The sequence below is a fragment of the Zea mays genome, chromosome 7 (assembly GCF_902167145.1).
Source record: "Zea mays cultivar B73 chromosome 7, Zm-B73-REFERENCE-NAM-5.0, whole genome shotgun sequence".
In the NCBI taxonomy this organism is placed as follows: Eukaryota; Viridiplantae; Streptophyta; class Magnoliopsida; order Poales; family Poaceae; genus Zea; species Zea mays.
The window spans coordinates 7,786,959-7,811,610 of NC_050102.1; the positions used below are offsets into that span (position 1 = coordinate 7,786,959).

At 42.9% G+C, this 24,652-nt stretch overlaps 2 protein-coding genes and 3 non-coding genes across 11 annotated transcripts; all 5 read right to left on the reverse strand.

Annotated features, from left to right (window-relative positions):
• Window positions 1–727: 727 nt before the first annotated feature.
• LOC103631979 (uncharacterized) lies at window positions 728–8,262 on the reverse strand. Of its 7 annotated transcripts, none has more exons than XM_020540933.1 (12): window positions 7,735–8,262; window positions 6,455–6,785; window positions 6,082–6,376; window positions 5,627–5,804; window positions 5,314–5,536; window positions 4,732–4,874; window positions 4,205–4,494; window positions 3,909–4,121; window positions 3,344–3,829; window positions 2,532–3,179; window positions 1,519–2,061; window positions 728–1,407 (listed from the first exon to the last, which is right to left on the reverse strand). In XM_020540933.1, exons 3-12 carry the CDS (start codon window positions 6,349–6,351, stop codon window positions 1,165–1,167), a joined length of 3,237 nt encoding a protein of 1,078 aa, XP_020396522.1. In that variant the 5' UTR covers window positions 6,352–6,376; window positions 6,455–6,785; window positions 7,735–8,262; the 3' UTR covers window positions 728–1,164. The 7 variants fall into 7 exon arrangements, with proteins under 7 accessions (XP_020396522.1, XP_020396521.1, XP_020396520.1 ...); XM_020540932.3 differs by having other exon boundaries at window positions 1,519–2,064; window positions 7,735–8,203; XM_020540931.3 differs by having other exon boundaries at window positions 5,314–5,804; window positions 7,735–8,200.
• Window positions 8,263–12,533: 4,271 nt separating this feature from the next.
• On the reverse strand, window positions 12,534–16,265 carry LOC100281110 (eukaryotic translation initiation factor 3 subunit 2). Its single transcript, NM_001154029.2, has 8 exons — window positions 15,776–16,265; window positions 15,542–15,669; window positions 15,019–15,138; window positions 14,857–14,946; window positions 14,307–14,393; window positions 14,116–14,195; window positions 13,195–13,292; window positions 12,534–12,883 (listed from the first exon to the last, which is right to left on the reverse strand). The coding sequence occupies exons 1-7, from the start codon at window positions 16,173–16,175 to the stop codon at window positions 13,217–13,219; spliced, it is 981 nt and encodes a 326-aa protein (NP_001147501.1). The 5' UTR covers window positions 16,176–16,265; the 3' UTR covers window positions 12,534–12,883; window positions 13,195–13,216.
• On the reverse strand, window positions 13,410–13,490 carry LOC111589816 (small nucleolar RNA U54). Its single transcript, XR_004851653.1, has one exon. It is a non-coding gene; the product is annotated as a small nucleolar RNA U54 (small nucleolar RNA).
• On the reverse strand, window positions 13,534–13,612 carry LOC111589815 (small nucleolar RNA U54). Its single transcript, XR_004851652.1, has one exon. It is a non-coding gene; the product is annotated as a small nucleolar RNA U54 (small nucleolar RNA).
• On the reverse strand, window positions 13,932–14,015 carry LOC111589818 (small nucleolar RNA U54). The gene has a single exon (XR_004851655.1). It is a non-coding gene; the product is annotated as a small nucleolar RNA U54 (small nucleolar RNA).
• Window positions 16,266–24,652: the final 8,387 nt, after the last annotated feature.

Consider the following 24,652-nt stretch of genomic DNA (forward strand, 5'->3'; position numbering starts at 1 on the left):
CCACAACCACTGTCCATTGCTGGAGAGTCACTGCCTGCCAGGCTGTTTTTCTGCCTATTCCTTCCTTTCTGGACATGCATGAGGACGAAGACGAAGGACAGCTGAGAGTCGATCAGGATCCCCATGTCCTCCCTTCCCTTTGGCATGCATGTGTGTAACTGTCAATCAAAGTGAAACGATTACGAACGATAAGGGCATAAGGCTCTACTACGTATAGAACGCCGGCGGATGGCTGAGACTGAAGACTGGTTAGAAATGCCGCGTGCATGGCAGAAAGCGCCGCGAGAAAGAGCCGCAAAAGTTGGAGAGAGAGAGAGGACTTCCCGCCATCCTCCTGGCTCTCTCCTCCTCTTTCCGGCGGTGCAGCTGTGGGACCCAGCAGGATTCCATGGATAGAAAGAGGAAAAAAGAAAGCTTGCTCTTTTTTTATATATATACACACACGCAAAGGTGTGAAGATACATGTCATCAGGGTTCATGGGAGCACATGACATTTGATCGCCTCATGGCTAGCTAGTGCTCACCAAACAAAAAAATATTGCAACCGGCCTTATTACCGATAGCCATAGGCGACAAGCTACTGAACCAGGCAGACTAGCTCCATTAATTACGAGCTGCCATCGATCTTAGCAGATGACCATGCATAGTGCTACTATTGCACAACAGCACAAGTATGCCGCTATCTACCAAATTCTCACACCGACCAGTCAAGCAGATCGAGAGCATATAGAAGCACTAGGCTACAGCCCCAAAGTGAGATCATGTCCGATCGAAGCTAAAAATGTTGGGTACCTGGGTGCAGACGCACCACACAGTTTTTATGACCTCTGCTTGGAACAACCAAAGACATTTTGGCGCCAAAAAAAAAAAAAGAAGCATTGGCTCAAGTTAAACTGTTAAGCCAAAGCCGGGGGGTGGTGATCTCACATGGCCTGTACAATCTTCTGTTACAACTAAACGAGACCACTCACTGCGAAAGCAGCAGCAACAGCAGCAAAGGGTGTTTGTTTATTGTTCAGCTCAAGGAACCTATGGCGAACAGAACCAACTGTACACTCGAATGTACAACGAGCCAGTGTCAAATGGGAGGGTGAGCCTAAAGGGGGTTGTTGTGCCATCAGTCACTCTCCGCCAAGGCCGCCACCGCCGCCGCCGCCAGTGCTACTAGACCTGCGGCTTGACGATCCTCACGCTGCTGTAGAAGCGCCTGAAGTCCTTCATAGCCTGCTCCTCGATCTGGATGGAGCGGATGGAGGACGGGGCGTCGGTCTCCGGCCTGAACCACCGGTTGGGCACGTTGTCCTTCACGCCGCCACCGCCAGCGGCCTCTGGCGCTCCGCCGTGGGGCGGTATACAGAAGCCCGATGTCTGGGTTTTCGGGCTGTGGGAGACGCCGCCATGGTGCCTCTTCTCATGCAAAAATAAAAAGAAAAAGAAAAATGCTAGTTAGAATTTTCGTCAGAGGACAAAAATCTTAACCGGTCCTGGGTGGGGTGGAAGTGGAAGTGAGAACGATACCTGCTGCATCTGTTGTATGTCCCTGAGCGAAGGCTGCGACACGTTGGGCGAGGTGGCAGAGGACGACCACGGCGGCGTGCTCCTGTCACCTTCGGAAGAAGGCGCCGCCGCTGCGCGAGCAGGCGCCACGACGGCTACTGGGCTGGAACGCGCGTCGGGGATGAACGAGGAGAGCCTTGTCGCGCGGCCGGCGCTGTCCGGCGAGTTCTCGTGGCGGTCCTTCGCCTTGGCCGACGCGGGCTCGTTTGTTCTGCTCTGCTCGGTCTGGATGTCTCGAAGCGAAGCGGGTCCCTTGGTTATCTTCACGCCGCCCCAGGCGGGTCCTTCGGGCTTCGGTGTGGCAGGCACAGCGGGGGCAGGGAGGCTTGGTTTTGGGGTGTCGTCGAGAGCGCCGCTCAGGAACAGCGACAGGCCGCCTTTTCTGTTCTTCTTCTTTGATGGAGTTGGTTGGGAAGGTTTCTTCTCCGGTGGAGAAGCGGTGTCCTTTGTGTTGCTGAACGCGGCAGCCTCCATAGGTTTAATTGGATCAGCGGCATACGCCTCCTGCTTCAATGTAGACACAGTTTTATCAGCACTTGTGCTTTCTGAAGATAGCCAAATGAATGAATCCAAGTAGTAGCAGAACAGAAACTCAAAGCATCGTGGACGAATGCAAAATGTAGTGTAAGTAAAGCGAAAAGTGTACAAGATTCTGCTTAGGGAGAAAATACTTGGCCTTTCACGCAAGTAAAGCACAACAGGTGCTAAAAGAATATAGTATGGGACACCCTCTCAACTTTACGTCTTACTACTGGTACGACTACAAAACAGAATAGCCACAGGGAAAACAGGGATCCAAAACAATAGTAAATCAAGAGTACAAACTAATACTTTGAATTTGCTAGCTCCTACAACACAACCATCTGGGATGATAATAATAAGCATGTCTGCACAAAGAAAGAGGGGGGGGGGGACTACAAAAGGCAGAGACTATATAGAATCACTGGATGAGTGCAAACACGACATAATCTAACCTTTTCAGCAGAGACATTGACTTGTAGAACTTGAAGTTCCGTAATGGGGATTTGTTGCCCAGGCTCATTTTTCACTGACGGGGTCTGTGTTGACTGCTTGTTCTTTCTCTTCTGTTTCTTAGAAACCTCAGGTTTTCTGTTTGTCCTACCTTCTGCTGGACAAGCAGAGGAAGTTGAGTATATCTCTGAGGGAATGCCAAGTTCAGCAAGTTCACCTTCAAGGGCAGCCCTAGACTCGAGCTTCGCTACCTGCTGACTGTCAAGCTGATGACCTGCAAGTTGTTTAGCCTCGAGAATCTCAATCTGTTGCAGCTTCTTGCGAAGTGCTCTGATCTGCTTAGAGACGGCTTGTTCAGCGGTGCAGTCTTTCTGAAGGAAGCTGTCATCACTAGACATCGCAGATGGCCTTGATGCAGATTTCCCACATTTACGGGTCTTGGGGAATTCTCTTGCTTCATCTTCCTCTACATCACTGTCAATGACAGCAGGATAGGTAGCTGTCATTGTGGGAAGACGGTGCTGACTCCAAGGCTCTGAGGATTTCTCATCTAGCAATTTCTCTAAGTTCACAAGAATTTCAGAAGAAGCATTCATAATTGAAGAAGCTCCCACTGTGAAAATGTAATCGAGGTTGCGAATAGCTAAATCCTGCAGGATATTCAACGACTGAGTCTCAGCAACAACTATACCTATATGGAATTTCACAAGCAACGGTTGCATTGAAGAAAGATAAACACAAAACACATATTAACAGAAGGATTAGTGCTTGTAAGCTGCAGCGCACCAGTGCATTATAAATTTATGCCCATTACCTCACAATGCTTCTTGAGCTCCTTAGCTTCCAAGGAATCAGCAATTTCAAGAAGCTGTATTGAGTTTTTTGGCTCCAATAAATACTCAACTGCAACCTTCTCACAGAGGCTTTTCAAGCTAGGCACACCTTTGCTCATTTCACCACTGCTTCCTGATAAACCACTGTTGGGCTGAACATCATCAAACAGGATATCTTCACCCAGCTCTTCTGTTCCACCGTTCCATTCTAACATGGATTTTAAGCCTTGGCTTTTAGGCTTGGGTGGATACTCAGGATGGTATATACTTGAGAGCACAAGCATGTGCGTTTCACCAACACAAACAAATGTTGCTCGCTTAACACCATGCACCCGAGTGAAAATTGGCGTTTCGTCCTTACGTTTCTTTGCATCCCACATGAAAACATCACCAGTTGATGTAGCCACAGCGGTCCAGTACTTTCCAGCCGAGATGTTCACAATATTCCTTCCACACATTGAAAATATCTGTACAGAGATGATGTTATGCAAACATGAACAAATTACTGCTATACCAATTAAGACCTTAGCAGGTAAGAAACCAAACCTGCTGGCATTTTAGATCAGGATCTGATGAAACCCAGTAGAAAAGAGCACCATCAGCTGTTAAAGCAGTATTGTGCGTTGTTCCAGCAGCCACTGAAATCACTTGAAGTCGTTCCATACGATGAAACTTCAGATTTGTATTTCCACCCTTCTTAAGGCATCGAGCTACTACGACACGCCGTGGGGTGACAAGGCGATGGCCCCAAGTGAACACCTTAAAAAAAGGATTAAATCAATAGATGTGTTCAATTCTCATAATGCAAGAACAATGTGTAAAAATCAAGATTCAAAGAATACCTCTCCATCAGCTCCTAACACTATTGTATGATACTTTGCTGCAGAAACACCTCTAAGTACTTTTCCTTTCAAGTACTCCACCATTCTTGGGATACAGTTTGATGCTGAGTTTGAAGTGCCATATCCTAGTTGGCCCTCCTTATTGCAACCCCAGGTGAATACTTCGCCAGTATCAGCAACTGCAGCGGAGTGCTTGTTTGCAGCAGCTACTGAAATTATCCTTTGCTTGAGCGAACCAACACGCCTTGGTGTTGGTTGGGTATCAACAGAAGGGTACCCAAGCTGACCCTCTGCATCATTCAGAGGATTTTGTTATAGACCATAAAAGTGCAGACCCAGTGCCAGAGCTCCCACATGAGTGGGGTCTGGCCGTCTGGGGAAGGAATAAACCGAGGCAAGCATCCCCCCACAAATGTGAAGAGGCTGCTTCTAAGGAGAAAATAATATTAGTAAGGACAAAAAGGGCATGAAATGTGTGCCCAAGGTTCATGTTGCCTAAAAATACATTTAAAATGCATCACACGTACCTCTATTTGATCCCCAGGTAAACAATTCCCCCAGCTCTGTAGCAATCACAGTATGATGTTTGGCTGCAGCCACAGCATTAACTCGTTTACGGCCTAATCCTACTGTCACCTGGCGAGGGGTAATCACAGCAGTTGTCTGTCCACTGTAACAGAATGATAGGTTTCATAAACTTACTCAACAATGAAGAAAATTTTACAAGAAAATAGACATTACTGCTCAATTACTTTGGCTTACAATTAAGCCAATTTAGTTTTCATTAGTAGTCATCACATTTGATTTTGAACAGCTTCAAATATTTGATGCATTTGTTTGACCACTATTTTTTCTAGAGTATATTCTTTAAATTTATGAAAATTTGCAAGTATTTTTCGATGCAACTCTACACATACAACATGTTTTCAAAGTAAACAATTTAAAAGATATTACTGTTTGTAGTTTTTAGGGTTTGACCAAATCTTATCCTAAGCAACATGTTTCTGTGGCCGGAAGGGGTAGCTAATCCGTAGGTACTAACAAAAGCATTGAGGAAACAATTTTCTGATCTAGAAACAAACTCATTTTAACATCATGCAATCGCTAACCTGTGAATATCTGGATGACCAAGACGACCACCTCGACCAAATCCCCATGTGTATAGTTCACCATTAGAACTAACTGCTACACTGTGAAACTTTGATGCAGCAACTGTTTTGATATATGATCCATGCAAAGCTTCTACTTTGCATGGTAGTTTTTGTATGTGGGCGTTGCCAGTTCCCAGCTGATAATTTGTCCCACTTCCCCAACTGAAGACTTCCGTTGCAACTAAAATGAAAAAAAAAACTTCCATAAAGCAAGCCAAATTGCCAAGAGCGCAATATAAGAGAACCGTTTCCTGGGGCAGAAGAAAGCTACCTGCATCTGGAAAATCTCCATTGGCCTGTGATACTGGACAGGAGATAAGGTCAACAGGTGTACGGCCCTTAGTGTCCTCCAAAGCGAGGGAAGCACCAAACTGTAAAAGAACACCAGCAATACATAGGTGACCAAAATGAAGTGCTCTATGCAGGCTACTCCAGCCAGATTCTCCATCCTGCAACAGTGAAAATTTTAGTGAGAATTTACACACAACTGAAAGGTCAATAAGCAAAATCAAGCAGCACCAAACTAAAGAAAATTTTGATAATCAAAATGAGTTTATCTGCATGATATTCTGTACAAAACCACATTTTAGTTTTTTGTTGTTGTTGTTACTGTAGTGGTTCGATACAGCTGAGGCTGTTACTGCCTTACTGGGATTATAGCTAAAAGAAAATAATTTTCAAAGCAAAGATAACCAGAGGAAGCATCCTAAAAGAAATAGTGCATACCCTTGCATCTGGATCAGCGCCAGCATCTAGGAGTCGCCTCACAATGGGTAGATGATTTCTCCATGTTGCAAGGTGGAGGGCACTAAGACCAAATGCATTTCTACCATCAATGTTCCCACCACTTTTTTTCAACAAGGCCAAAGCAGATTCTACTTCAGCTATTGACCCTTGTTTGGAAACAAGGCACAGATCCTTAAGAGAGCTTCCAGGAGAAGGTTTGCGGACAGCTGACTGCTTTGATGTGCCTGGTGGAGATATGGAAGTCTCCATGAAGTTTCAGGAACACACACAGTATCTACACAATTATTGAGGCAAATAAGAACTCCATCAAGATAACATTAGAAATCATTCTTTTTCCTAGATGTGAAAGTACCTGAAATAGCAGGCCAACAGATGAACTTCTTCACACTATCTGAACTGTTTCTTACTACTAATGTTACAGCTGATGTTGTTCTTAATTGTAAGTACAGTTCTGGTGTAATTACAATTGTATATCTATCGGGAGAAATGTTTGAGTGAACATCATCTCCATTATCTAAGACAGTTTCAGTATCCTAAGGAACTGTCCAAACAACCTAAGATAGCATGACGCTATAGCTTCATTTTGAGTAAAATTATTCCTATTAGAGAGCCGCGAGCTACGAGGCCATTGCCATGCCAAGACTTGATGCTAAGTAGAGAACCACTATAGAGTATAAATCAACCTGCACGATGGATAAAATAAAATGGATGTAAATGAGTAAACTATATAATGCAAGAAATTACAATAGCATTAAAATAATGAATGCTCTGAATTATATGCCTGATAAACTGGAAAATGAACTAGTTTTTTTTAAATGCACAAACAAACAATCTGCAACATGGAAAAACTATTGGTGAATGACATTTCTGATAAGAGGTCTAACTTAAACAGAAAGTAAACACCTTCACATTCAAGTCTTCAGGTTATGCATCTTATGCAATTATATATTTTCAATCTAAAGTTGGCCTACCACAGCAAACTTATAAATATGCACCCAACTTGGATAGAGAAATAGAACTTGCCCTTGACACCGACATGTAATTGTTTCGGGGAAAAGGAATCATATATAGCACTGATGTAAATGATAAACTAACCCATCCATTATAGTGTCAAGGCCGTGGAACAGCACAGATGGGTAATCGAACGTCACTAGTAACATTCTTAGTCTAAATCATTGAGCATGGGAGTCAAGTCGGTAACAGTGGGGGGGAAAAACAAAAGAAGAAATCACAACAGAAACGAAATACATGCTTGTAAAATGGCCCCAGCCAAACGCTAATTACGTATACACATTTAGTTAACGTACATACATGGCATGGAATTAAAACAAGGAAGAATGTCTAGCAAATACTACTTAGAATTAATAACTTATCATCGTTATCAATTCAGAACTCAACCATCAGATTCCCCACATATATAGACAATAATATGGTACACGCTGCACGATCCTTCTCTGGACGAACTGAACAAATCCGAGCAGACCCCCGGGGGAAAAAATGGGAAACACGCTGCAAAACAAACTGGAAGGCTGGAAGCATCCAACCAGCCAGCCACCCCCCGGAAGAAAGGTTTGGTTTTGACGGAAGATCACCGCGAGACGTCAGGATCAATCAAGATGGGGCTTTCCTTACCAGCAAAAGAAACAAGCCGGATTGCTGGATCTGAAGAGCCTGCAGAGGTTGGGGGGAAAAGAAAAGGAATGGCGGCCTCTGGATTGGACCTCCCCTGCACAGGCTCCTCAAGAACGCATCTTTGCCCCCTTCGCCCCGGCCCTCTCTACCTCTCTCTGTCCCTCCCTCCCTCCCTGACGCTTGCGTCTGTTTATCAGGGGAGGGTCGGGTACGGGATCTCCGGGCGAGGAATATGCCCCGGGGCTCCGGCCGCAGGTCGCAGGAACTGCTTCCAAACTCCAACGCTCCTCTCTCTCTCTCTCTCTCTCTAGTCTCTCTCCTCTGTTGTTGTTTTTTTTCCCTCGTGGTGGTCGTGGGTGTGAGATCTCTGGGTTGTGAGTATTTTGAGGAGAGGGAGATATCCGACGATTATACGCGAACAGAAATTGAGGTTATACACGGCATGTCATCGAAAAAAAAGAGGTGGAGTGGGGGGGGCAGACGAGCTTGTTGGTTGGATTTTTGTGGATTTTTCACGTTATGGCCTCCGGTTTCTTGACAATTGCGGTGGGCCGAGGATATCCACCACAAGGCAAGAATTCCATGCACCGTTTTGATTAGGCTTCGTGTTCGTTAAGCTTGTTACAGTCACTCAGCTTGAGATGTGCATAGCCGTTGACGATCCACTGCGATGAAGCGGCAAACTATCAGCATACAGAGAGAACTGCTAGAGGGGTGCATGTCTTGCACGCAACGCAGCAGGCCAGGACACCAAGGACCAAGTTTTTTTTTTTGCAGGAAAGCGCTCTAGTATCCGCATTTTACGAACGAGGCCCCTGGAACTTTCCTTCCCTTCATAAAGAGACGAGAGTGAGTCCACGCACGCATGGCATGACGCACTGGTTTTCTTTTCTTTTTGGTATTCTTGGATGGAGAAAAAGAGAGAGGAGGAGCAGGACAGGAGGACGGGTCGGTTGGACATGCGCCTACACGCGCTCCACGCGCACCTTGCGTTCTCTTCTTCTTCCTCCTCCTCTGCTGCAGCCATTGCAAAAGCCTGAACGGACCAAACCGATTGTAACTAATGAAGATCAGCATCATGACTTGTGCAGTGACAGTCTTGGCTAAACTATGAATCAGTAGCTAAGCACGATAGTCGATAGATGGCTCTAACTCTTGTGTCTTTTTCTGTAGTTCTGAATCTGAATCTGTGAGATGGGCAAGCTGGCACACATGAGACGGTGAGATGGAGGGGAACAATGATCAGCAGACAGCAGTAGAAGCAACCAGTTCGTCAAAAGTGTGTTAATCACACTATGGTCTTAGTTTTAATGGCCTAAGATGCGTTTGGGCTTAGAGTAGGCATGTGCCTAGTCTCAAGTGGTGAGAACAGAACAGAACAGGTGAAGTAAGGCCAGAATCCAAAGTTTTTTCTCTTGCTTTTCAAGGCATGGCCAGCTAGCTGCTCGTTTAGACCAACTCCAGCAGCACTGGCTATCCCACTCCGTATCCATATTATACACGCTCTAAGTTACTATTTCGCTCTCCAGCAGCCTCCGCATCTGTCTCCGCAAAACACACGCCGTGTACCTGCACTCCCCTTTTCCACGGTTTCTCTCTCCTCTCCGCACAAGACTGCATGCGCCCGCGGCTGCTCGCGGGCCCCAGGTGTCATAGACTGCAAGCGGAGTGCAAATACGGAGTCTGCTGGAAACGGGGACGGATACGGAGTCTCGTTGTATACTGTTGGCCGTGCTAAATACGGATAGGGAGAGGGAGTCTGCTGGAGTTGGTCTTATGAGTATATATACTTCTTGTAGTGGGAGCATCGACCGAGCTTGTATAAAAAAAATACTGACATTTGTAATACAGAATAAATGCCATTAAATTAATCGTTTCTACGTTTTAAATTACGTGTTGTTTTAATTTTTTTCCTAAATATATTCTTTTTGTTATACTCTTCATTTGTGTGAGTACATATTAATGGTGTCAGTGGCCAGTGGGGGAAAACAAGCTCCTATGACGTTCTAGAAAACGTCCAATGAAACCTCTACTCTCTAACAGTAGCTATTTGCTTATATCACTTCCATCATATAAATCCTAGAAACGATGCAACTCTAGGTTTGATCAGATTCAAGCTAGTTTAAATTTGATTGAGTTTATGAGAAAAAAATAGCATAAACATTTCTTTTTCCTGAACTATTAGTAGATGCCAGCAAATTTATATAGAATCAGGCTCCTTTCTCTGCCATGAGAAAGCGTTTATTGGTTATGTTTGACACAGCTTGTGCTTGTTGGAAAAACAGCTTATTTGATGAAAACCAGCTTCTGTTTGTTGGCTGTTTTTAGTTCATTCTGATAAACAACTGAACTGATAAGCTGTTGTAGAAGTTACATATTTAACACAGTTTTTGTTTAAATCTATGAATATGCTGTGACAAACAGGGCGATTAAATATACCGCGTTGTTGATAAATCGACTTTGTTTTCTACAACGTGGAAGCCGCTCTCAAGAAAAAGCGCTTAGCCCTCGACAAAACCCGATCGTTGGATGGAGTGATCAAGTCGCTTTAATTTTGATGTCGCAGCTGCTGCCGTCCGCATATCCCAAAGAGCCAGGAGAACAAAACGCAATTCGTCCCAACAGCCCCAATAAAGCAGAACCACACACACACAACGAACAGCAGCAGTAAAATTCCACACAAAAAAGAAAGTTTAGATATATGCGCGATTCATCGAGAGCCATTAAAAAAGAAAGTTTAGATATATGACACGGCTTCTCATGTCATCATGGGTCCTTCGTCACCTGCCAGCGCACGCTTGGTATGACACGCTGTCCTGTCCTTCCAATGTACGGGTCACTATAGAGACCTCGATGCCCATTAGGTGTGATGTGCGTATATCCGGACGTGGCTTGATGGTGACACGTCTCATCGTAGCTGACGTGGATCAGTAGCGTTGGACTTAGATCTGTGCCTTGCCGGGTTGCTCGACGGAGAATTGGTCGACTAGAGCTGATTGGTAGAGAGTTGGTAGTCAGAGTTGGTCATCATCCAAGAGTTGGTCATCATCCGAGAGTTAGTCACATTCGGTCTATTTCACAGAGTAGGTCAGCGAAGTTGGTCATCAGAGAGTTCATCATCGAAGAGTTGATCATCATCGTAGAGTTAGTCATCATTCGAGAGTTGGTCATCTTGTCCGTCTCGCAGAATTAGTCGGTGGAGTAGCTCATCGGAGAGCTGGTCATCTGGTCTGTCTCGCACAGTTAATCGACGGAGTTGGCCGTTTTTGAAGGGCCTATTTCGGATACCTGGTTCCCGAGTACTCGACACATACTTTATTATTTAATGTACTAATATATTAGATTTTAAGGTTGATTTTATCTAGTGTTAAAAGATATTAAAAATCTATCATTTTTTTACTCTTTCATATTTGATAGAATTTTCTATACCTTTTTTAATATAGGATAAATTAGAACTTTAAATTTAATACATTTGTAGAACAAACGATAAAGTATATCTATATTTTTTTGAGTTTTTTTCATATTTTTTAGTAATTTGATTGCAAGAAATTTTAATTGAATAACAGCTTTTACTACCTATATATCCACGTGTCTTTCTCATGTTGCAATTTACCAACCTGATTTGAGTCTAAACCAAATTAACATGTTTATATACAATTTTCGTCGATGAAGCCTCTCTATGGCACACTAATTTTATCCGTTATCTTATTTATGTGACACTTCAATGCATTCTTACCCTTCCATTCGAAGGGCTTATTTACCATCTCAAATTTAATTTCTTGCCTTTCCATACCAACGCAGATGGTATAGAAGGATAAAATATTTACATGTCATAATGTATTCTATACCACTTCAATATTATTGAAGGGTAAGAAATTACGCAAGTGGCATAAAAAGGACGGAAAATAAGGTACTCACCTAGCTTCTATCAAACTAAAATATTTTACCTTTTAAGGCATATTTTACATTTTAAGACTTTGTTTAGGACTGCTTTAACTTTAAAATATTTGGTGAAATTGGTGAAATAGATCATTAAGATGATCTTCAGTAAATCGTAAAATTGAAGCTGTGAATTTTTAGAAGGCGTTTAAATAAGTTATTTTGTTTATTATTTTAGATTTAAAATAATTTTAAAACTATTTAAAATTATATTATAGACTATAACTTCACGTTGAAGATGAAATTTAGAGTAGTCCCAAACACCCTCCAAATAATATATACTTTTCACATTCCAATAATATTATTTAACTTTATATTATAGACTTCAACTCGTTGAACCTAAAATCTAGAGCAATCCAAAACACCCCTAAATAATATATACTTTCCACATTCAAATAATATTGTTTCTTGGTGAAATGATTATACCAATATATACAATCACACATGATATACTCATGAAACCTAGACTACACATATAGCACAAGTTATATATCTTAGAACATTTTAAAATTTAAAAGATGTTTAGTTGCTTTAGTCACCCTACTAAACTTTAGTCCCTATAAATCATATTTAAAGGAACGATTTTAGTCATCATGTTTGGTATTTTAGAAAAGAGACCAAAATTTAGTCATTAAAATTTAGGAGTGAAACTAGCTAGTGAAATAGCTGGCCATTAGAGACGCCCTTAGAATGAAGTGAGTATTTATTTACATTATTCAATATACCCACTAAGGGCTACACTCACAGGCAAAACCCAACTAAAGTTAGGCACCAGCAAGATATTACACAAGCCGTTTAAAGTTCTCAGCATTATCCAAATAGGCTGAAACCCACATGAGGGGCGGTCGAACCTCTCGACATTGATCGTTCAGTCATTTAAGTGGGGAACGTAGTAGGTTTAGCCGTTTAGCCAATGCAGTAATACAGCAGCCTCATATGTAGAGTTAAAACACAGGTTTTGAAATGTGAGCACTACAAATCGAAACAAAACTGGAAACATGAGCGAGAATGACAACTCAGTCCAAGGATCTTTTCATTGCCAAGTGTGTACAAATTCCTCAAGCAGACCAAAAAGCTGCTTATCCAGAGCAACATCATCAAACAAGCAGACCAAAAACCTAGGATCTGAGCCTGCTCTACATGCGCCATGGCCAACCAGCAACATCTAACATCTGAACCAAGAAACTGAACCGGTTGGTCATCAAACAGCCTGAAAAGGAATTGAAGGATGAAGGTTAAAACAAACACGACCTAAAAACATAAGCAACAGGGCTTTCGGTCTGGATGCAAGAAATGGAATTCTTAGGATAGACATCATTGATGTTTCAACATTGTCAATCTGTTAGAACATGCCATAGATACATCTGACGTGTATAATAACCAGAAAACCCACCTAAAAAGTCAAACCAAAAGGTCGGGTTGCAAGAAAAACAATATGCCATGTCAACAGTACACAGGTAGCAAGCGATAACAAAATTAACAAACCAATCTTAATAAAACAGCTGAGAGCTGAAGTGGTACCTCTGATTCGTCTGTTCTTTATCTACATTTTGATGCTAAAGTAGTCAGAATCAAAATGATGCAACCTTACATATCCATCTTCACCACCACTTGAAAAGCTAATAATAAGATAAAAGAATGAACATGGAGTTAGTAAAAAAACTTCTAAAATTTAAAAATAACTCCAGAACGCAAGAGAAAAGGTATCTACAAAGCATGTTGATAGGGTACAATGGTGCTCTCATGGATATTTTTTTTCAACAGCAGCAATCAGAATAGCGTATATATCAAGAATGACTGGTTGAAATCATTGAGCCATCAGATCCCAGATTACTGGTAAAGCTATTGTGGGCAGAATGCAGCTCTCAGTAAAAATGTTCATCAAACTGAGGTCAGCATAGCGTATATTGCCAATGTAATTGGCTACAATCACTGAGCTACATATAAATGTAGAATACCAAATGAGACATTCAGCCATTTACAAGGTAAAAATAAATAGCTTCAGAAATCAATAAAAACCAGATATGTCGTGGACACACTTAGAAGATACATGATGTTTACAGACAAAAAACTTGTCAATATAGAGATCTATAACACTTAAGCCGATTAAGTCAAAGAAAAGTGAGATAAAATGGCAAATCAAGATTGGTTGCTATGTTGCTCCACAAATGAGATAGAAAAACAATCAGAGGAGGTATATTTGCAAAAGATAAACCAATCAAAATCTAATGAAAATTACACATAGCAACGAAAAATCCTGCTCTCAGAAATGTTGTTGACATCCTTGTGTGGATCAGAATAGCGTATATTACCATGATTTACCATGGCTGAATCATTGAGCATATACAATAAAAACAGCATATATGGGCAATAACCTGGTCAACTGTTAATACTACCAACTATGACTGAAAGAGACAACCACTGTCAGATTAAAAAAATTACCTCCGCCCATCAGGATTAAATGCCAAAGCATTAATTGGCCCAAAATGCCCTTTAACACCACCAATTTCCTCTTGCAAAATCTAAAAGAGCAAGTTTTAATAATAATGGTTCAAATATTGTAAGCATGCAAAGTTAGCAAGATGTAACACAAAAAGAGTAAGGCATTTATATTCTGTGAACTGAAAAATCACCTTGTGGTAGAATTTAGCCTCAAATTTACCAGCACGGCGGTCAGTCATAGTCACATTCATTGCATCCTGACCACCTCCTAGAACCACCTAAAAACAGAAACAAAAATCTTAGGAAAATGGAACACAGATGATGGTACCACTGGGCTCAGCATCATATTTAGACCGTAAAGCGTAACGGTAACCACAAATGCATTTATCAGTGGCGCAAAAAAACAAACATGATAAATAGTGTTCTAGTGTAAATAGGAAAAAGAACATCTAACACAATGCATAAGCCATAGATTAAAAGCTTAAATGCGATAAAATACTTTTCTCCTATTGTACAAAAGATGCAACTGCTGACAGCACAGTTAAATATATATACAAAATCATGACCTATGTTTATATAAAAATGCACTAAATCAGACAAAGAGACACTTAACAATACCAGCTATATAAGCATCCACTATACAAACTATGAAACCCAAGTGTCAAACAAATTAGGTCAGTAGCCTGGGCATTAGGAAAAGAACATGTATAAATATAAACAAGATTGTGAAGAGGAACATACAGTATCATGAGTGGGAGAGATGTCAACAGCATTAACAGGTCTCTCTGTGACATATGTCTTGATCAGGGTCAGCGTTCTTGTATCCCATAGCTATGCATCGAAAATTGAATGTCAGGGAAACCATAAGTATCTTTACGACAGTCAACTTGAACAAATTCTAACCTTGGCAGATTTATCCAAGGAGCCAGTAATAAAATGTGACCAATCTAGGGATTTTGACAATGATGAAATGGTCTTCTGATGTCCGGATTCCTTGTCAGACTCTTTCAGAAGTTGTCCAGTCTGCACACAAATCAAAGAGCATCCCATGAGTGATGTGAAACAACTCTCCATTGTTATGGAAAAACAATTTAACTTTTTTAACAGCACAGGAAAAGACAGAAAGATCGGCATGGAACCATGGATATATAAAAGCACAGCAGGTTTTATTTTGAATCCCACGTCCCTTTTGATTTACGTATTCCCTCCTTGTGGGTAAAAATGTTGCATTAAATAAATTATCATGCCTTGTTGGATAGACTAGAGTAAAACTAGTAGTAGTCAGAAATGATGTGTTATAGTATGAACACAAAATGCATCACCACTGCCCATAGCCCCGTAACAACAAGCAACTGATGGGGCATTCTTAGGGCTAGATAACCAAATTATAGTGGACACCAGTCCTATCTGCAGCCAGCATCCTAACCTCTGAATCCCAAATGCGAACGGTGGCATCCTCTCCGGCAGTGATGATGGTCCTGTTGAGCGGCCCCCAAACGGCCCTGTTGATCCTTCCCTTGATGCCGGTGATGACGAGTGCAGACTCCTCCGTCTCTGCATGTACACAGGATCTCAAGGTCAAGGATGCTGGCTTGCCATTCAAACGAAACAGCGGAGGAGGCATGAACGAAAGCGTTGTTGAGAAGGAAAAAGCACTGACGGTCGTCGATGTCCTCGGCGATGCGCTTGACCTGGACGGTGGGGACGTGGTCCATGAAGTTGTCGGTGGTGACGACGGCGAGCGCGTCCCCGATGGCGAACTCGACGGACCTGGCGGGCGCGTCGAAGCGGAAGCTGAAGAGCTCCTTCCCCGTGCTGACATCCCAGAGCTTGGCGGTCTGGTCGGCGGATCCGGTGATGAGGCGCGCCGAGTCGCGGGAGACGTCGCAGGTCCAGACAGCGCCGTTGTGGCCGCGGTAGGTGCCGAGGCGGTCGCCGTTGTCGGCGTACCAGACCGTGGGGGTGTGGTCCTTGGCGCAGGAGAAGAGGAGGTCCCCGTCGCGGTTGTAGCGCAGGAACGTGAGCGGGCGCTCGTGGCCCTTCATCAAGATCGGCCTCATCGTGTCTCGCTGTTGCTGGTGGTGCTCGCCGCTGAGGAGGAGGAGAGGGTGGTGGCTTGATTTGGGTTTGGATGCGTCGGCGGCGGCGGTGATGGAAAACCCTAGCGCGTCGAGTTATAGATAGGCCTCTTCACTCCTCTACGAAAGAACACTGGCGTCCGTGTTCCTTCCTGGCCCAGCACATGGTGCTTTCCTGGCCCAGAAATCCGTACGGGCCGGGCCGTGCGGTTTGATCCTTCCTCGCTGCTCATGCTAGATTCGGCCATCTACGCTGCACAGATCACGCAACCGCACACTATGCCGGTTTAGTTTGAGTGACTAAAAATTAGTCCATATATTTTAGTCTCATTTAATCGACGATATATCCTATCCAATCATTTATTTGTTGTAAATCTGCAATCAAACTATCCAAAGCATCAAATTATATCCATTGGTTTCATATGGAAGTGATTAAATGTAAAGCAGGCACTAGGTTTCAAATGGAAGGGGATAATGCAAAATAACAATCATCATTAGATCTAGATTGGATGCATCAGATCGTTTAATTGCACACTTGCACCAGTATGAGTGATTGCATAGGATATTTTCCCCATTGAGTCCCTAAATTGCCAAACAGTGGGACTAAAATAAGGATTAAACTGTTGTAATCACTAATCAAAGGGACTAAATCATATTAATTCCATTTTTGTTCCTCCTTTATTTCAGTTGCACTAATAGTAGGAGAATGTTAAGGGATATTTTGGTCCTCTTATGATTCATTTAATGTGTTCTGAATACTTTAGTCTCTAGAAACAAACATGGTAGGGACTAAGGCCGCGTTTGGTTAGAGGGACTATTTTTTAATCTATGGTTTTTAGTCTCGTTTAGTTCCTATTTTGCCAAATGGAAGGACTAAAATAGGGACTAATTGAGTTTAGTCTGAGTCCCTCACATGGGTGCTAAAAGGGACTAAAGGACAACATTTATTTCAATTGCCCTTACCTAGAAAACCAGCCTGAAACAAGAAAAATGTTATTTCGGTCTTTATGTGTTACATTTAGTATATTTAGAATATGTTTAGTCCCTATAACCAAACAAGTTAGAGATTAAAGTTTAGTCTTTGTACTAAACTTCAGTCCAAAGACTAATGGAACCATACGGAACCTAAACTTTAGTTCTTTAACTAAACTTTAGTCTCTTAACTAAAGAAACCAAACATGCCCTGTGACTATTGACTACTCCCAATTTTCTTCAAGCAATCCGTGTGCTATTCCATTGTTGAGTCCCCACTACTACAGGGATCCTCTGTACAGGCGGTCCGGTTAGCCTCTACACAGGTGGTTCCAGGAACCGCTTGTGGTGCACCGCCTGTGATGTAAAACAACATCACAGGCGGTCAATCAAAAACCGCCTGTGATAGACACACATCACAGGCGGTCCGGTTTAAAAGAACCGCCTGTGATAGACACACATCACAGGCGGTCCGGTTTAAAAGAACCGTCTGTGATAGACACACATCACAGGCGGTTTTAATTATAAGCCGCCTGTATTCCAGAAACAGAATTAATAACAGAATTAATAACAGATTCAAACACAGATTCAAACACACATATTCATCATACAAAGATTCCATACACAGATTCAAACAAGTTCTATAGCAGGTTCCATACACAGATTCATCCACATATATATCAAGTTCCATCATACACAGATTTATACACATCAAGTTGCATAACAACTCAACATCTCAAAGTTCCATAGACAACTAAACATCTAAAGTTCCTAACTAAAGACCTAAACACTGTGTGATATTGTGTACAAACTTAGTTCTGGGAATTTTTGCAAATTTCCATTTACATTGTAGAATAGCCCTTGTTGATGAAGAACTTCACGGCGCATAAAGTAAAGCAAGTCTCTTACAACCTTAGCCACGCCGGTGGAAACCATATCTCTTTCTAACCATTCAGCATTGATCTTAGATTTAGGAACCTGCAATGAAAGCAAAAAGCAATCAGTGCTAAGAGTAATGTGATGAGCAACAATATAACATAAAAATTGCAACATAGAGAATGATAGCGAACTTACATCCTCACGATTGACCATGTAATGGAAGGTGACACGACACCATTCGCATACATAATAACCGCACAGGACAGTACCCGGAGGTTGTTTGTCACCATATGGAAATAATGATATTGACAAATTAGGCTTGTCCTCTGGATGTTCGCCGCCAAGATCTTTCCAATAAAAACGGTATGCACTGCATATAAGAATAGCATTGTGAGATTAAGAATACATTTGTTAAATTGTAATAAGTACAAGTGTGCAATAATAATCATACTTCTCTAAAATCTTCAAGAAGTCATTATACGTAGCCTTTTCCATTCTCAGTGAGTCGAAGACCACGACTTTACCATCCTTTGGCCAGATCATGATACAAATGTAGTGGTCACTATATAGACATAGACGAAAACACATGTTAATATCACGATTGCCATAATTTATAGTTCAAAATTAAACCATGTCGATAACTTACTTAAAGTGGTGCAGAGCTATTATTAAGTCCTTGCCATGTTGTACATGATTATACATGGCTCGTCCAATGTATGCCGCCATTACCTTCATTTTCTTTCTCTGATTCTGTTTGACGGCTTTCTCAAATTCAGCATCGTCCAAGTCTTTGTATTCTTCTCCTTGCCTCCGAGCAACTACTTTGTAGCGAGCTTGGGATATCATCAACGGGTCAAGAAACCATGTCTTAAGTTGTTTCTTCTTATCATCCATGTATTGCATCCTACGTGTAATAGTGTTAATCGATAGACTCTCGTTTATGTGTGCGTGTACAAAACTAACAAATATGAAAGTTTAGAGGTACTTACAAGCAAAAGAGGGTTAAGTAGTTGGTTTCCATCCTTTGTCGGTGGTACAATGACCAGAGATCGTCAAAGAATAAATGCCGCACAGGATTTATATGATCATTGCTCCAAAATGCATCTTCTGGCACAACAAATGTGAATTCCTCGAGTTTGTATTTGTTGCTAGCCACCATGTACCACTCATGCATTCTAATCTCCGGAGTCGACAACTTAGAAAGTTGCACCGTCGTTAAGAACGGCCTCCCATTCACAAATTTAGGAGGAACATCCTCCTTCTTGTATACCGAGATATTGGTTTTAAGACGTAATTATTCTCGAGTATGAATCATTCCATCTTCTTCCCATACTTCGAAATTGTCTATTTGGGCCGACCGTGTGCCTACTCCATGAGATGCTGATACTGCTTTTGATTGATTAGTCATAACTCTCTGCAATTTATGCAGGTAGCGTGCCACTGATTCTGACGGTTTCTTGACATCGTCTGTGGCGATTCGCTTATGAATTTTCTTTGAAATAGTTGGCCCTTCAACATTGGTGCCAACCTTTGGTTCCTTTTTGATGTTGACGTCGACATTCTGAGGAACAATTTTGTCTACGTCCCCCTCGTCGAGTTCCTTCGCAAGAGGCGATATGATTGTTTCAACGATTTTTTTGGAGGTCGGTGTCATATCTTCCTGCACCATGGGGTGTGGAATGATCGAACTAGCTTTTTGTTGCATTGGTGTTGAATTCGGCTCATCACCAAACTTGATGTCGCGTCGATGCCAAAGGACCAACTCGTTCATTGCCTCCTGCAAAGTTATGATCCCCTCAACTGGAAAATCTATCTCCCAATCTTCACAACCACTGTCTGTGATTTCTAGAACTTGGACCACATCATAGTGTGGCAGGACAGGATTGTCCTTGTAGTTAACAAGTCCTGGTTTTACCAAACCAGTAGCAGCTTGCTTTGTTTTTGTCCCAGGTCGATTGATTGGAATATGAAGAAAGCAAGGCTTGTCCTCAACAATATCGTCTACAGGGTACTTGGTCAAGTCTTGCACAGATCCAACGCTGCTAGGGACTATAGGTGGACTCATGTGGCTTGGCTTGAGTTCAAATGATATGCATTCTGTTTTCTTCATTTTGTTCATCACGTCATTAATAGCCTTTTGTACCCTTTCATCAATAGTCTCTTCAAGGGTCCTTTTCGACTTCTCGTGTTTCCTATATGACGACGCATACTCTGGAAACGCCTCTCTCCAGGAAATCTTAGAAGAGATTCCCCGAGCCCGTCCAGTGTGTTCAGGATTGCCTAGTGCTGCAGTTAGTATGTCATTCTCCCTCCTAGGCTTAAATTCTCCTTTTTTTCTCTTATCTGCATATTCTTGAATTTTGGTCGAAACTTCACCTACCAATTCTGGATGCAAAAGTTTGTCGTCCTCACTCAAACCTGCCCGACCTAAGATCCAACGAATAGCTCTCTCATCGATATCTTTTAATATTGGGTCCAAAGTGCTGTTAGTTATAGCTTCCTTGATAATCCTTGTTGTCTGCCATTCAAGTTTGGTCGCGTCTTCATCAACTTTGTTAGACGCACCGGTGCAGACCACATCCATACTAGGCTGCTCGTTGTCTGCCATTCAAGCTGGTTCCATCGATAAAGGGATATACTGTTAGTCTGATATACTGGTTCCATCAATAAGGGAACTTGGAGAAAAGGTGATTCAAAAGAAATCGAGCCCAAACCCCCCTACGGGGCAGGATCGGGTCGGGAAGCAAGCTTGCAGATAGAAGGGCACTTTCCAATGCAGTTAGACAGAGAAGGCATGGCTGTGATGTTATAATGCTGAAGGACCCCAAGAAGAGATTATGCCCTATAGTCTACCACCTCTCGTTATTTGTGGGCTTCATCGAGGGCGGAAAACATTTGGTGACATCAAACGACCTTCGGGCTGGGGACGTCTGCGAGCTTGTTAAGGGGCCAGACGATGGTGAGCCGGTGTACTCTGTCCGGATGTGTGGTCACAAAATTTAAAGCCGCCCCGGCTTCATCTGTGCGCTTCTCTTCTCTTATGTCGGCTACTAAGATCACTTAGCACCCCACCTAAGAGAAGAGAAGCACACACATGCAGCCGGGGCAGCTTTTAATTTTGTGACCACACATCCGGACATAGTACACCGGCTCAACATCGTCTGGCCTCTTAACAAGCTCGCAGACGTCTTCAGCCCGAAGGTCGTTTGCTATCACCAAATGTTTCCACCATCGGTGAAGCCCACAAATAACGGGAGGTGGTAGACTACAGGGCTTAATCTCTTCTTGGGGTCCTTCAGCATTATAACATCACAGCCATGCTGAAGGACCCCAAGAAGAGATTAAGCCCTGTAGGACCCCAAGAAGAGATTATGCCCTGTAGTCTACCACCTCCCGTTATTTGTGGGCTTCACCGAGGGCGGGAAACATTTGGTGACATCAAACGACCTTCGGGCTGGGGACGTCTGCGAGCTTGTTAAGGGGCCAGACGATGGTGAGCCGGTGTACTCTGTCCGGATGTGTGGTCATAAAATTTAAAGCCGCCCCGGCTTCATCTGTGCGCTTCTCTTCTCTTATGTCGGCTACTAAGATCACTTAGCACCCCACCTAAGAGAAGAGAAGCACACACATGCAGCCGGGGCAGCTTTAAATTTTGTGACCACACTTTCGGACATAGTACACCGGCTCACCATCGTCTGGCCCCTTAACAAGCTCGCAGACGTCTTCAACCCGAAGGTCGTTTGCTATCACCAAATGTTTCCAGCCATCGGTGAAGCCCACAAATAACGGGAGGTGGTAGACTACAGGACTTAATCTCTTCTTGGGGTCCGCCGATTCAGGCATTCCGCCGATGCCATTCTCCATATAAGTCCCAAACAGAGAATAGGGATGAGGTAGTCAAGATTGTAGGCGCTAGTGCTCAACTACTAGCATCTATAGATATGGACACAAGTCCAAATTTGGTGCTACTCGGCACCATCGATATCACTAGAAAAAAAATACATCAAAGAGATCCACTTCCCAATAGTACTCGAAGATAGTTCATTGACTTGACACTCTCTAAGAGGTTCATACAAAATACATTCTCTCTAAGAGTGAAACCTACGATACTCATATCGTGTTGTTTAGGACTAAACATCAACAACCCCTTGACTGGTCGCTATCATACTCAATTCCAAAATATTTTTCCAATATGTCGGCTTGAGTAAGGAGATCTGGGCTTGGGAGTTCCTCCATCTTCAGCATATTGCAGGGCTTCATCTTGAATAATTTTAGCCCTCTTGGAGTCAGCATACTTTTTGATGGACAGAGCACACTTCTCAAGCATGTCGCATACATCTCCAATTTGAAACAAAGTGGTCTTAAGTGTGTACACTGATTCCGGTTCACTAGTATCCACAACCCCATCAGTCACTAGACTGCGAATGATGTCAACATGTGTCTCGATGACTCGAACTGAGCTCTCAACCATGTCAAGTGGCTCTTTTTCCATCTCTAAAACTGAAAATGGCCAAGTCTCACAATCAAAATTGAGATCGCAACAAAGGCAGGGATCAGAGGGAAAACAAGGATGTGGCTTATAGGGCAAAAAGAGGGGTCCAAATAACATTGTCATGGCTATGAACAAGTCAAAGATGGGAGATAAGAACAAGTCTTATAACATAGGGTTGGGAAGCAAAGATAGGTAGTCAAAAAACTAAGAAGGGAGATAAGAACAAGTCTTATAACATAGGGAGATAATAACATTGCCATGGCTATGTACTTACATGATGTATGTGGCCATAAGCACTAAAAATAGACTTGTTGCCCCAATCACTATGGAGATTTTCTACCAAGAAGGGGTCCTAGTAGTTGCATCAACTATCCATGACAAAATTCTTCATAAGCATAATGACCAACATTTAATCACAAGGGATACAAGCTACTAAAGCAAAAATGGTGACCTTAACAAAATATGTAAGTGAAAACACCAACAATATAAGCATAATGACCAACATTAACAATATAAGATTAACAATAATTAATCTAAGCACTGATAATTAATCTAATGTACACTATCTGCAATGTAGTGCACCATGATCAAGGAGTGCACTGAGGAATCAAGGCATGACTAGCAGAAACAAGTAATCAAGGCATGAATTTGTAACAAGTAATCAAGGCATGATCAAGGAGTGCACCGAGGAATCAAGGCATGACTAGCAAAAACAAGTAATCAAGGCATGAATTTGTAACAAGTAATTAAGGCATGATCAAGGAGTGCACCGAGGGCTCGGAGATGGGCACGGCGGCGCACTCGGCGCTCGGGCTCGGCGGCGCTCGGGCTCGGGGACGGGGACGACGACGCTTGGCCTCGGGGACGGGGACAGAGGCGCTCGGGCTCGGAGATGGAGACGGCGACGCTCGGGCTCGGAGATGGAGACGGCGACGCTCGGGCTCGGAGATGGGGACGGGGACGGCGGAGTTGGGCTCGGGGACGACGGAGTTGGGCTCGGGGACGGCGCGGCCTGGCGGGCGCTCAGCTCGGAGACGGTGGCGCTTGGGCTCGGGCTCGGCGACGGCGTGGCGGGCGCTCACAGCTCGGAGACGGGGACGGGAACGGCGGCGCAGCAGCCTAGCGGCGTAGTATCAGCTCCGGGCGAAACCTAAACCCTAAGCCACCGTACCGAGGCTTTTATATAGTAAACACATCACAGGCGGATTTTTAGAAAACCCGCTTGTGATGTATAACATCACAAGCGCTTTTCTATTTCGACCGCCTGTGATATGTAAACTTCACAGGCGGTCCAAATAGAAAACCGCTTGTGATGTTATACATCACAAGCGGTTTTTCTAAAAATCCGCCTGTGATGTGTATGTAGTATAAAAGGCTCGGTGGTTCCAGCGCAGGAACCCTAACTTCCGGAGCCCGACACGCCGCTAGGCTGCGCACTACTGTAGCGGCGGCGGATTTTTTTGATCTACGGGGAGAAGGTTTTGTTTTTGATTTTCGGGCTTGATTTCAAGAGTTTATGCATATATATGATCTCTGTTTGTTTTCTTTCTCATTTTGATACGATTTTTTGCCTCAATTTTGTAATATAGACCGGAATTGAAGAAAAACTCAGGAATTCCAAGATTTGGACTTGTAGTTGATCTAATTTAAAGATTTTTTTGAAGAGTTGTCTCACCTCAAGGTACCTATATTGCTGCAATCTTGTTTAATTTTCATGCACATTAATTCGTTCATGATTTAGGGATTAAATTCAATTAATTAGGGATATTTTAAAAAATTTTTGTCTCATGTGCTAGGTACATCTCGATATGATCTTGTTTCACTTTCATGAACATTTATTTTTTCATGTTACATCTCGATATTGACGTTAATCAATATAGGGATAGGTAATGGACCGAGGTTGGATGTACAATGTGCCAAGACCACATCCATCGTACATTCGAAATTTGAGAAGCTTTATTGAAGCGACCAACAAGCACGCGAATTTGCGAAAGAGCAAGGAGATATTATGTCCGTGCATCGATTGTGATAATAAGATAGCTTGGAGAGATATAGGAGTAATCCAATCACATCTGCTAAAAAGAGGGTTTAAAAACAATTACACGATATGGTCAGA

Bases quoted from the DNA above. Each gene is read 5' to 3' on its own strand.
- LOC100281110 (NM_001154029.2), bottom strand. From the start codon at position 16,175: ATGAGGCCGATCTTGATGAAGGGCCACGAGCGCCCGCTCACGTTCCTG. The intron at 14,947-15,018 runs GTTAGAATTTGT...TTCGATGCATAG, and splicing joins CCTTGGATAAATCTGCCAAG to CTATGGGATACAAGAACGCT. The intron at 14,394-14,856 runs GTATGTTCCTCT...TTCTGTTTTTAG, and splicing joins TCTCTCCCACTCATGATACT to GTGGTTCTAGGAGGTGGTCA.
- LOC103631979 (XM_008653838.4), bottom strand. From the start codon at position 6,351: ATGGAGACTTCCATATCTCCACCAGGCACATCAAAGCAGTCAGCTGTC. The intron at 4,495-4,731 runs GTACGTGTGATG...TGAATGATGCAG, and splicing joins TACCTGGGGATCAAATAGAG to AGGGTCAGCTTGGGTACCCT. The intron at 1,408-1,518 runs GTATCGTTCTCA...TTGCATGAGAAG, and splicing joins ACATACAACAGATGCAGCAG to AGGCACCATGGCGGCGTCTC.